General features: G+C 45.2%; 1 protein-coding gene across 12 annotated transcripts in view; it reads right to left on the bottom strand.

Annotated features, from left to right (window-relative positions):
* Positions 1-12861, bottom strand: part of PTPRF (protein tyrosine phosphatase receptor type F) — a 523498-nt gene that overhangs the window by 42694 nt on the left and 467943 nt on the right. For 8 of the 12 annotated variants that reach the window (XM_081865454.1, XM_081865450.1, XM_081865456.1 and 5 more), the window contains 7 exons: positions 12712-12809; positions 10335-10588; positions 9440-9530; positions 7421-7633; positions 4768-4919; positions 2264-2379; positions 251-283 (listed from right to left, as the gene is read on the bottom strand). In XM_081865454.1, coding sequence (XP_081721580.1) covers positions 251-283; positions 2264-2379; positions 4768-4919; positions 7421-7633; positions 9440-9530; positions 10335-10588; positions 12712-12809 — 957 coding nt within the window. The remainder of the gene's footprint in view (positions 1-250; positions 284-2263; positions 2380-4767; positions 4920-7420; positions 7634-9439; positions 9531-10334; positions 10589-12711; positions 12810-12861) is intronic. The other 4 variants (XM_081865457.1, XM_081865459.1, XM_081865452.1 and 1 more) reach the window with 1 other exon arrangement.

Here is a 12861-nt window from a genome sequence, read left to right as displayed (position 1 = left end):
AATTTCATTGTTTGGAAAACTGTGATGTGTTAATCTCTCTTTCTTCACATGCAGGCTGGAGCATTGTATGTGAGTAGCACCGGAGACTAGTTTGTGGGGGGCAGCCTGGCTCACTAGCAAGAGAAGGGTTAACACTAAGTCTGTGGTGAGTGAGGTTGACCTTCATGACACTGAACAAAAAAGATGAGAAAGAAAGAGGCGGGGAAAAGATAGTGAGGAAGAAGAAAAAGGAGGAGGAGAGAAAACTAACTTGAGATATTCGGGCAACTGGGGCCACTGGCACCTGAAAGAACAGAAATCCCATTAGCTGTTGCTGAGGGAAGAGTTAAAGATGCGACAGAGGAGGGTCAAAGGGCAGCAGAAAAATCCCCACCACAACCTTCACATTCCTACATTCAGGGATGGGAATTGCAGCTTGATGCTTGCTACACACGTGGCAGCATGGAGGGTGATGTATTAAGACAAGCACCAAGTACAACCAGGATTATTTCACAAAGAGGATTTCCCCACAACAGACATGATAGATGGCTTTGCTTGTTGGCCAGGAAACAGAGTTCCTATTCCCAGCACATGCTGCTTTCCAAGACCATGCTTCCCTCCTACATGAGACAGCAGCAGAGCCTTGGAACCAAGGTGTAGTCAAAATTCACCCAATCGCTTAGTAGCGACATCACCCTGCCTGACCTGCCACAAGTCTGCAAAATGGAACATGAGAACAAAGGAGCTGACAATTCACGCAAGAACCTGTGTCTGAAGTGGAAACTATTAAAGTGATAAGCTTAATATTTAATAACAGCAGCTTGATTAATTATGTACTGAGCAAGGCCTTTCCTGCCTCTACATTTGCCAGAAGGGATATCAACTATGAGACTGCTCAGGGTTTAGTTGCTGCTGTCTGGCCCACAGAAGGCATCCATCCATCACAGAAGAGGGTGAGGCTAGGTGGAGGCAACTAAGTGTCTCAGGCTGAAACAATAATACCAGAACTTTTTTTGTACACTGATTGTTCCCTACTGGGCACCTGAGAAGATAAAAGGGTGCAAAAGCTCAAGCTAGCAGCTCAGCAAGTATGGTCACGCCTGAGAATACGTGTGGGGGGTTGCATATACACTATGAGGCTAACTCGCTTTCTTTTGTCAAGCTTCCCTTTTGTGCAACATCCCTTGTTAGCACATACAACTCTGCACCATGTCCATGCCTCTATCTTCTCTCTGTGACCCCTCTGGACTAGACCTCTAACTCTCCTGTCATGTTGGACTCTGCAAACCATCTGGTGGAATAATGACTTTACACTAATAGGGTGGGTCGTGCTCCCAATTCTGCAAGCTGTGTGCGTACAACCTACACAAGCCCCCGTCCTCTGACCCATCTGCAAGGCAGTATGAGGTAAAGGACTCAAGCCTAGAGAGAGAAACAAGAGAGCAGCACTGCACATAGCCACAGGACACAACTTCCAATTCCCTTCCTGCAACTGCTTTCCCCCAAAAATCATTTATAGGAGGACAAATAGTTTTGAGGAAAAGGAATACAGGTCACATGTTGCTAGGTAGAGTCTGGGTATACTGAACTAGAAGCCCCCACTGACCGCTAACATCATTCAATAGCCTTCATGAATCCCACAATCTAAATAAGGAAGGAATAGGTTGCTTTAACTCTAACACGATAGAATGCAAACCACATCCTGCCTCAGATGAGGATGTGAGGCCCTCCACAAAGCAAGAAATCTAGGAAATAGACTCTGTTGAAGACAGATTGTTTTGCTGACACAGCTAAGCAGCATCTATTACAACGGCAACATACCTTAAGAGCTGGAAGCACTGCAGGAGCTGAATCATGAACCTGCCTATCTGCTACTTGACAGTGGACCTACTGGGATGTCGGACTTTCCTTTTGCTGTCTAATTTTGAGGCCATATCTGGAGAGCACGATCTGGGCCAAAAAACTGAGTGTTATCTATGGAATATAAGATAAATCATGACAAGGGCTCCATTAAAGCCTGTTCTTTGTCACGCTATGCCTTCCAGCACCTTGTGATGCATGTATGGTCAGGCTATTGAGCCAACAGAAAGCCTGCCATCCCCATTCTGACTGTTGCCAATGTCAGATATACACGTGAGCGACAGTGTATTGAGCCACACTGGCCTCTGAACCTAGCCTGAGAAGGTGCACACAACACTGCAAAGGGAAGAAGAGGCTCTCTTATCACAAACTTCTGCCAGTAAAAGGAGCACGGGCCTCTGTGGGGCCGTCAAGTGGTACCTACCAGGTGTTTGGTAGTTGAGTCGCCTCATTTCAACAGGATCAGAGGAATGGGCCAGCAAGGAGTCCTTCAGGCCAATGGAATGTTCATCCTTGGCGGAGGGTGAATTGGCCCTTTTCCTAAAGGAAGAGAAGGCGCAGCTCAGAAGGTAGATCTGGGCATGGAGCAAATGGCAGAGAGCTTCAAGATGACCCTGTAGCAGACTCAATAATGCACCTAGCTGTAAGGGGGACTGGTAACCCCCTCCCCAGAGCCAGACACAGGCTTACAAAATCTCCAGTTCCACTTCCATCTTCCACACACCAGTGTTGGGAACTATTTCCTGTGGTGGATGAATATAGTTAAGATTTTGCCAAGTATTAAAAAAATTATTTAAAATGTGAAGAGTTGTAATATAATAGGGTAAGGGCTCTTCAGGGTGAATTTTATTGGTCCATTAATACTTGTCTTGAGTGGCTGAAGGCCCCCCAGGCGTGTGTTAATGGAACAATAAAATACACTGTTGTCTCTTCATGCTATATTTATGCCTGCAGCTCCACCACCCTAGGCTCTTATCCTAGTAGATTTCACTAGCTAAGCAGAGATGAACCTGCTCAGTGATTAAATGGGAGACATTTACAGGAAATTTTGGCATGACAAGAAGAGTTATCAGTGATGTCCAGTGGCTACCATTAAACAAAAAAACCTCATATGGTGTTGCCTCTTAATGTTGCAATGTGTTTTCTGGGGTAACTAAGCCACGGGGAGGGGGTATTCAACAGAAACAGAAACAGAAACACCCCAGCCTGGTATTAAGGAGCACTGTGCTGCAATCCTGCAGGCAATTCAGCAGAGAGGTGTGTGTATCTGTTGTTCTTTCAAATGCATCAGAAGCCCAAAGCACTTGTGATTAACCTGGAGACACTGTTGATAGCACCCTGAAAAGGATTTTTTTACTTTGCCTGACGGCACAAGTCTGTTTGTTAGAAGGGAGAAATTGCCACAATTAGCATGGTGCCTCACGAGCTCTCTGTGCTGTGAGGGGAGAAAACAAAAGTTTGTTCAGCTGTATGCACATGCATGCATGGAGTGGGGAGTCATTTATAAAGCAGCCACCACATTACAGCATCTGAAATAAGAGCCCTGCATCAACTTGAATTTATCACCAAAGGGGACCATTGTTGAAATAAGCCCAAGACTTTGCTTTGGTTCCTGCCTCCTGCTGAAAGTCAGTGTCACTCTGTTGTAACAGCATTACTTCCAGATTTACTAAGAATCAGCTAGACACCAAAGTCAGCAAGCAGTGGGAGACCTTTGTAGGACACACACAGTGACACTGAAAAGGGAACAGCTAAGAGCAAGGCCTTATTAACTGGTTTATAGAGCAGGCTGATTATGTCAAGGAACTAGAGTCAGCTCATGGTAATGTCACATCCTTGATCAATATAGGGGGCAAATAACCCCACAAATCCTGGAACACCAAATGCACTGAAAAGGAATTTTCTAAAACTCTGTCACACCTTACTTGTGAAGCCATTTATTTAAATATAACAGCAAGAGAAGGTTAAAGGAGTTTAGGACACCACAATGGCTTGGTAGGCAGAGCAATATCCAAAAGCCAGATTAGTCTGGGTAGGAAGACTTATGCTTACTGTTTTTAACAAGATGAAACAGTGGATGTGAAACAGACAAAGCAAAGGATTAGTAAGGGTGGGGGGAGGAGGGCAGATGTCTACCTTTCTTGTTTGCTAGATCCAGGGACAGCAGAAATAGAGAAAAAAAGAGGAAATCCAGGTTACAAAAAGGTACTAATTGTGCATGCAATAACCCAAAGTCACCTCCCCTCTTGGTGTTATTATGCACATTTAGTTAGAGAAAAATGATGACAGCTTCCCAGAGCAAAGGTGGGAGAGTAAGCACTCCCTGTAACCAAATGAGCAGCTCCTGCTTCTTTTAACAGCCCAAGCACTTGACACCCATGTCCCAGATCATGGATCAGAACACCTATGACTAGGCTGAGGACAAAGCTCTGGAACAAAGGGTCCCTGTTACCACATGGAGGGTTCATTCTTGGAGCCAAGAAGACTTGGGGAAAAGCACCAGGCCTCTGAATAAACCAAGGGATATAGGCATTTCTTGGCCAGAGCCTTTTACTTAATCTGAGGCATGGTGATCCAGGTCATCACCCTAGAACCACTAAGCAGAAGCCATGTTCTATGGCTTCACAGTTCATCTGGCACTGACACAGCCCCAGTTCACTTCCAGTATATACCTTCCCAGCACAAAATGAAATGCAGAGACCACTGAATGTGATCCCATGCTCCCCACCCCTTCCTAGGGCTTGCCTTACATAGCACTGTTTTGCAGGCTCCATTGAGAAACCTTCAGGAAGGTTCAGACCACATCCCCCAGAAGAGACAGTGTCCTTGGATTTATAATATGGTTTGCTCACTGTAAATGTTCTTGAGCTTGGCACAATACTGCACCATGGACACCACAACATTGCACAGGCATAGGCGTGTGCTCACCTTTTGAAGAGCAGGATAGCAATGACAATGATGATGATTAAGATGACAGCCAGGACAGGCCCCATCACCCACAGCATCTCTGGTTCATCCTGCTGTTTTGCTGAAACCTCCATCACAATCTCATCTGAGTAGGGGCTGGCTGCATACTTCTTCTGGTGAGTTTGAGAGAGAGGAGAGCAGACAAAGATCATTGATCAGGTCTCTTCCTTGCTTAATTCTGAGTTGTCCCTCGGAACAATAGCCCCAAGCTGCCCACCTGCAATTTTCCTCATGAGCATCCAGGGAATTAACAGACACCGTGAAAACAAACCTCCTCTCCACAGTAATGGAACATTCAGAACCACATCAGCTAGAAAGTGGCCTCCCTCAGTGCCAGAAAGGAATGGTCCAGCTGAGAACAAGTTGCCAGCCTTAGACACACGAAGAGCCAAATTATAGGCTTTGAAGATGCAGCCAATTGAGCATCAGGCCTGGCGGGTAGTGACTAAGTGGTTTATAATACCTATTATGCCGTTATAAACACATCACCCTAGGGGGTTATATGTCAAGGAACACCCACTGGGCATTATGTTCCACACTGAACAGGAGACTAACTCATGGCTGTCCTTGAAGCTCTAGCATAAGCCCTGAATACAGCAGGATTCACATGGGGCTTCTCACATGCAAAGGCTTCCAAGTCATACAAGGGAATGGCAAGTTGCAACCAAAAATGCAGTACAAAATTGGCTGCCTCTGTTCCAATACATGCTACGCTCATATCTTTTTTTTAATGCCTGCCAGAAGACATATGTTCAGGGAGGACCATGTTCTCTGTTCTAGTGGAGGCTTCCTATTGCCCTGCTCAAGGGAGAGGCGTACACTGGTCTCACTTTTAGCCCCTGCGGAGATACAGTGGTACCTCGCAAGACGAATGCCTTGTAAGATGTAAAACTCGCAAAACGAAAGAGTTTTTCGTTTTTTGAGTTGCTTCGCAAGACGGATTTCCCTATGGGCTTGCTTCGCAAGACGGAAACGTCTTGCAAGTTTGTTTCCTTTGTCTTGCAAGTTTGTTTCCTTTTTCTTAAAACCGTGCATTCACTTCGAGGAGCAACTCATAGCACGCGGTGTGGTAGCCTTTTTTGAGGTTTTTGAAGACTTTGGTGATTTTTGAAACTTTTCCAAAGTCCGTGCTTCGCAAGACGAAAAAATCGCAAGACCAAAAAACTCGCGGAACGAATTAATTTCGTCTTGCGAGGCACCACTGTACCTGTTGACCAAATTCTGCCAGTCTGAAAGCGGAGATCTTAAACAGCCTCTTTGACTTCATGCACAGGAATTCTGTGAAACACAGAGAAAACGTGCCCATAGCAGCTGCTTTTATGGATGCTCAGCAGCAAACACCTGCCTGGCTTAATTTGAGCCACATTTTGTCTCTGTTTCAGTGGCAGGGCTAAGTCCTAGAACATGCAGAATAGTAATAAATAATATTCTAGAGCCCATTTTCACATTACTGAGAAATAACTACACGTTCCCCAAGTTCTAAGATTAGAACTAAATTTCTGACACTTCTTGGGGAAACAAAACACAATAAATGTCGAATTCCAGGGGGCGGCAAAAACAAGGAAGGTATTTGCGGTGCCTTAAAGACTAATAAATTCACTGTGGCATAGCTTTTGTGAACTACAGCCCATTAGATGCATGAAGTGTTACTCTGAATTACAGGTATATGTATATATACACATGCCTGGGGACATGGAGGGGGCTGTAACCAATGAAGTCACAGGGAAATGAAATGCAGAATAATGCAGTGATAAATGAAACGAGACTGATAAAGTGCTAAATGACAAAGTAATCTGTGGCTCTACAATCGTTCTTTCAGAAACAGCCATTTATGATATTGTGGCTTCATTCCTCTAGTTTAAGAACACGACGACTGAGTTGAGTGCCAAGCTGGCGCTCACAACCTGGCACAGGTTTCAGAAAGAACTGGCAGTGAACTTTGTGAGGGCAGCAGATCTTATGTAGAGGGAAGCTGCAGTTGCACCACAAAATAAAACCAGTTGCTTGGAGAGTTTGCTCTGCTAGCCAAAGTGCTCTTGTGCACATTCACTCTTGTACATGCAGTACCCAACCTTGTGGCACAAGGGCACCTTCTCCGCCTGCTCTGCGGCCTCTATTCTCCTGCCTGCATGTTTGCTATGTCCGCCACACAAGTGCTCAGACCAGAAGAGTAATGAAGCATTTGACCAGCTCTAATGAGCCATTACAAGTAAATGAGGCTGAAAGTGAGAGACCCAGCATGGGACGGAGCAGAAGGGCTTGAGTATCTTCATTATGGGTGGACATTATTTACACATTTGCAGAAGCAATGGCATTATCCACCATTTCCCCTCTCTTATTCATTCTGGCTTGCAACAATGGATAATCCTAAAAATTACAGGGGTGCGGAAAGTGAAGAAGCACAAAGAGTGGGGGAGATAATCTATTTTCTTCCTATGGACTGTGAGGCACCAGGCAAGAGAGGGGAAGGAGATTCTGAGTTGTTTTATACATCTGATTTTATTAGCTTAAGCTTTGCAGAGCAAAGTTCCACTGTGACAAAGCTTCCCTAATGCCATCTCTGGAATGGGCCTCTTAAGCAGCACACAGTCCCTTCGCTTCTCGTGGTCCTTACCGTATCCCCATCCTCCAGTGAAGCCAGCACAAAACAACGGTAGCTCAAGTCTTCTGAAAGGGGCTTATTGTAGAAGCCTTGATAGCTCTTCTGGTCCCCCAAGACAAAGGTCTCTGGCAGATCATCCATTTGGGCAGCAATGTAAGGCTTGAGCCGCTCTGCCTGACGTCGCTGGCGCCTGCTTGGGTCGCCTTGGTTCATGGCCTCAAGTAGCTGGGTGGCAAAAGGAAGCTAACGTGAGAGAGAGCAATGCTATTTACCAAGGTGACTCTACATTCCCATGAGGAAAACCTGTAAGCCAGGTGACAAAAAACACCAGGGAGGTCCAGGTATTCATTACTCTAGTGCATTCCCAAAGGCTTTCTCTAGAACTCAATGAATGTACAGTTAATTAAGTTGCTGGGGGTAAAACTGGAACCAAGTGTTGTCCTGGGTTTATGGTGGACGACTGTGAAAACAGGAAGCAGGACACGATGGACCCCTTGTATGACCCAGCAGGGCTCTGCTCACATTCTTATGCATGTTTTGTTTGTATTCATCATAACCTACACTGGGCACAGTTTTGTGAAAAATAGTGTACCATTTTTATAAAGTTTATACCCCTCAACATCTCAAGGGAAATCATTTTAAAATACGTGTTTCTCTTTGATGGTAGAGCAGCAGGAGCAGCAGAGAACAGTCCACACATGCATCTTTAGATGCCCAGCAATTTGAACTTTTGGAGATAGGCAAAAATTCAGCAGGCTTTGACACAGATTTCTGCCACTCTGCAAACACACTTTGTAGCTTACACTAAAATGGACAAAATCTGTACGCAGAGCTCACCACCCCCACCACATCCTGCTGGGCTGCAGCAAGACTTTGTATAAATCACACACAGCGCTAACATGGAACGTTCAGAGAGAGGAAAAAATGGCAAATTTCATAGTCGTCCACAAACTCAAGAAAAAAGGATATAAACACACCAAAATTCAATTACATTGCTCAGAAAAGCTCTCAGATGTTTAAAGATGTTTTTCTAATGAATAAAAATGAATGCTAGGCTCTGAACAGAAATTCTAATTTAAAATGAAGGAGGAGGCATGAAATACATTTCACACAAAAATGTGTTAGGGCAGAGATGAAGCATTAGAGCAATGGTGGTGCCAGGAAGAAAACAGAGACCACACAGAACCATGGCCATTATTTCAGGGAAGGAGGGTGCTGGCTTGTGACCCTAACAAAGTGGCATCCCTGCCCTCCAACCACTGCTTCTCTGCATCCCAACTAATGTGTGCAACACACAGATGTGTGCGCGCGCACAGAGTCTTATCCAAGCTTCAGTTTTTATCAGTGGAAACTGATCTATTGGGGCAAATTGGGGCACTGCTCCCCTTGGTAAGCCCCCACTTGTGTGGCTTCTTATTTACATCCAGTGTAGGAGGTGGCACTGACTGCCAGTTTTCTCTTTCTTAAGTCTCAGTGTTTCCCATGCAAAACTCAGCAGGGAGAATTAAGTGACTCTGCCTGTCACTGGCTCCGACTCCAAGTACAGTTTGGGCTCCCTGCCTTCTGCCTTACCCATCCCAATGGGAACCTCTGCTTCCTACATCTTGTTTTGCATATAAATTATACAACAGAACCTGAGGGCAGAAGGAGGCGTGGTGTGATCCATACATGCAATAAGTCCATGGGCAATCACACTTCAGTGACCTCTTTCACTGGACCAGTAAGCTTCACAGGCAATTTTGAGAGCTGGCTCAAGATGAATATGGATATCATGGGTATTTGAGGAACTTGATGACTTCAGGATGGCAGAAGATGGCACCTCCAAATTAAGCTATCAAATGTGGGAATTATCCCACATAGGCAAAGTTTCCGAAACCCCAGGTCTTCTGCCATTATCTCCAGTATGACAGGATGGTTAACGTTGCTCATATACTCTCCCAAATTATTTCATATGTGTGGGCTAGTTTCTTGAACATCTGTTTCCCTTACCCCCTTCAAAATAAGTGGAAACAAGTTTTGGCCTTCTCCTACCTGGTCTAGTCCCATATCATCTGGGCTCTTCAATCTGGAGCCAACTAGGTTGCTTGTGTGGTCTATCGGCACAACCACAATGTAGTACCACCTGGGGAACAAGAGAGGGGAATGGGTGAGCTCTACTTCAAACAGAGGGATGCTCTCCATGAAAGCCCTGCAACTCCCTCCTTTGAACTTCCCAGAGACATGGGCTGTAGCCTGCTGGCATGTATTAAGTTAATAAAAGTCACTAGGCCAGCTTCTAAGTGATAGTGTTGGAAGCTGGGAAAGCACAGCTCGATAATCTGGTTCCTTTTTCAGTGGTGGGAGATCAAAAACACATATGAGACTTCCACAAGCCTCCTATTAGGATTTACATACATTATTTAAAGTAACTGTGCAGCAGTGTGGAAAGTACACCCTGGGCCCTTTCAGATTAATGATGGGGATTATGGCTCCCTATTTTTCATATAATGATAGGTGACTGAGAGGAGCAGGTTATAATACATAAAAATGGTAGCCCAGATCCAGAACCCTAATCACATCCAGCACATCGCCCTTGCCCAACCTAGTGCCTTCCAGATGTTTTGGGCTACAGCTCTGATACCCTTGTCCATCGACCATGCCAGCTGGGAGTTGTAGTTCAAAACATCAGATCAGGTAAGGCTGCTGCACAGAGTGCTCTCATATTTTTAGTAACCTCTTGCTATTGGGAAGCATTTTTAACATGTTGTAGGTGGATTTACACCATTATCATGATTTATGAAATCCAATACAGTTCCCTATATTACCACCCTTATTACCTGTGCAAAAGCACCAAGACTCTGCAGGGACTCAGGAGACCCTTCCCCAACTATACAACACCATGTTCTCCTATGGTAGCATCATAAATAATAAAAAAGTAGAAACATACCTGACTGGCACAGAGGTCTGCACTTTGGGGAGAGTCAGAGTGAACTGCCCATTATGGATATATTTGTATGTGGAAATGGGCTTGCTCTGGATGACATCAGGTGCTGTCCGGATGAAGACTCGGTGCTGCAAGGCTCCTGCGCTACTTCCCCGGTTTGTGAGTGCAAAGGAATAATTTGTGTCTGGCTGCAGGTTATTAATCAGCTTCCTCATGGAGTGGCCATCCACCTCCACAGTCTGGCCATTGTACAGAATCTGTAAGCAGAGGGAAACAGTTGATTCAGCCCAAACTGATAGGAAAAGGGTTGGATAAAGTTCTTTCCAAAACTCCTCTTCCTGGCGTGGGTCTTTTTTCTTTGGCAATGTTCACACTGTGTTATCAAGCTGACCTCTTGATAAGCGTGACTATACCAAATCTGAGAGATCATGAACCCCCCCCATGGAGAAATAAGAGTTGGTGCTGCCTTCTCCCAGCTCGGTTGGTCTGCACATGTGGGTAGGAAGAAAGATACGGTCCCTAGCTCCCATAACTATTGCAACTTTTTCTGTCGTCCATTCGGGAGTAAGGAGTGCGGTGGTGGTACGGTTATCTAGGGTAGAGATGGCTGCTTGGCTCTTCCTCACTTGCTGGGCCTTCTGGATTAGGCAACAATGGTGTAAGTTACTGTGTCAGAGAAGCTAAAGTAGTCTGCAAGATGAATCTGTTACTAAAAATCTGTCAAGGTACAATATTAGGAGGTGGAAGCCAGGGCTACTAGTCTGAAAACATTCTGCCTATGCCCTCATGAAAATGTCTCATGATCAGTTCTCATTCCCCAACACAGCATTCATTTAAAATCCATTTCTAGCATCAAACACAGGCAGGGAAGCAGCTCTCTTAGATCAGGGACAGTGTCAGGTTCTGATTGCAGCAGGAATCTCACCATAACATCACTTCTCACTCACTTCACAGGACCAATCATCTCTTTGCAGGGAGTTTTATCTCCTGGACCAGATGAAGCAACGACTCTTCTCTGAGGAGAACTGAAAGCCCTGTTGTTGATTCTTCAGTGAAGGAATTTCAGAGGTCTCAGTTCATTCCCAATAAAAAATAGCATGATATTTAGCCTGCGCCTCAGTGTTCACAAATCATAACAATATCTGCCTTAATTAAATCTGTTAAAGAGAAAGAGGACACCCTTTGGGATGTAGATTTAGTGCGAGACTGTTTATCAAGTGTAGATAATGCTAATTGTTCCCATGGAGACTTATCAGCGGTGCTCGTTAGATTATTAGGCTTTGGCCTGGCATCCTGTACACTTGAATTAAGCAGCTCAGCACAGGTGGGTGGGGGAGTGTCCTGTTTGCAAAGTTGCTGCTGCTCCTGGGCCAGCTGCTCCTGGGCCAGTTACTCTGTTGGCACTTGTGCATGGCCTGGACATCTAATACTGTCTACAGGAAGAAGAAAGCTCATTTACACCCGTTGCGTTTGCATGGCTGCTCCTCAGCTAGTGAGCCGCTAACACCATCTGCTCCTGTGCCTCATCATGGCAAACCCATGGCAGCAACTGCTGTCAACTCTCTGCTTACGTCAGCAAAATCTGGCAACTACGTTTTGAAGCCCACACTATGCAACCGTTTTGATGATGGTTCCAAGGCAGCTCTGACCATACAGCATTAGGAACGAGTCCAAAGAACTAGCCTTTTATGAACAAATTCCCCGCATAGAATTCTCCTGCTGTCACGAGTGCTTACTTATCTCTGTCATGTTGCTAGCGACCATAGGCAGAGCAGCACACTATGGTGCCCTGTTGGGATCTAGAGGTATCTCTATCCTGCCCTAAGTGTAATTCTGCCTGTGTTTTGAACAAAAATGCTTCATGATCAGCAGTAGGATCAAACCATTTTGCCTGGAATGCAGGGGATTTGGGCTCCTAATTGTAGTCTGTTCTGAGCAAAAGATTGTGCCAGTGCTGAGAATGAATTCCTCACTCCACCGTGCAGGACTCATGGGAAACCAATTCCCATACAGCTAGAGTAATATTTAAAGGGCATATATGAGTCTCCAAAACTGGCAAGGGAATTAAGAGGTTTTGTCTGGAAATGTACCAGTTTTTAACTAATTTCTAAAGACTTACCTGCTAATTTACCATGCTTGGTGATCTAGACTAAAGGAAACAAGTGTCAGGACTCGAGGGTACCTAGGACAAGGGGGTGTCCACACTTCTTACATCCTGACTCAAGCCCCCTGGTGTTTCTCCGGATTTGGTTGCTCAGCTTACATAACTGGGTTGATGAAAGCAAGACTCTTGGTCTGAAGGTCCCTGAGACAGACTTTCTAATTTCTTCCTTACTGCACATTAATTGGGTCCTCATACGTGACAGACATATTCCCTTACCTTGAAAGGAACTGCAGATTTGTAAGAGTCTGGAACCTCCCAGCTAAGTAGCACTGATGTTTTCATAACAGCACTGACACGAAAGTTCTTTGCAAACACTGCAATTAGAAAGAATCCTTTTGAGTGGCCCCCGTGAGGCAACACTGGACA

Source organism: Podarcis erhardii (assembly GCF_964252035.2).
Source record: "Podarcis erhardii genome assembly, chromosome: 6".
Taxonomy (NCBI): domain Eukaryota; kingdom Metazoa; phylum Chordata; class Lepidosauria; order Squamata; family Lacertidae; genus Podarcis; species Podarcis erhardii.
Note: the sequence above shows the minus strand (reverse complement) of the source record. Positions and strands in the feature narration are given on the sequence as shown.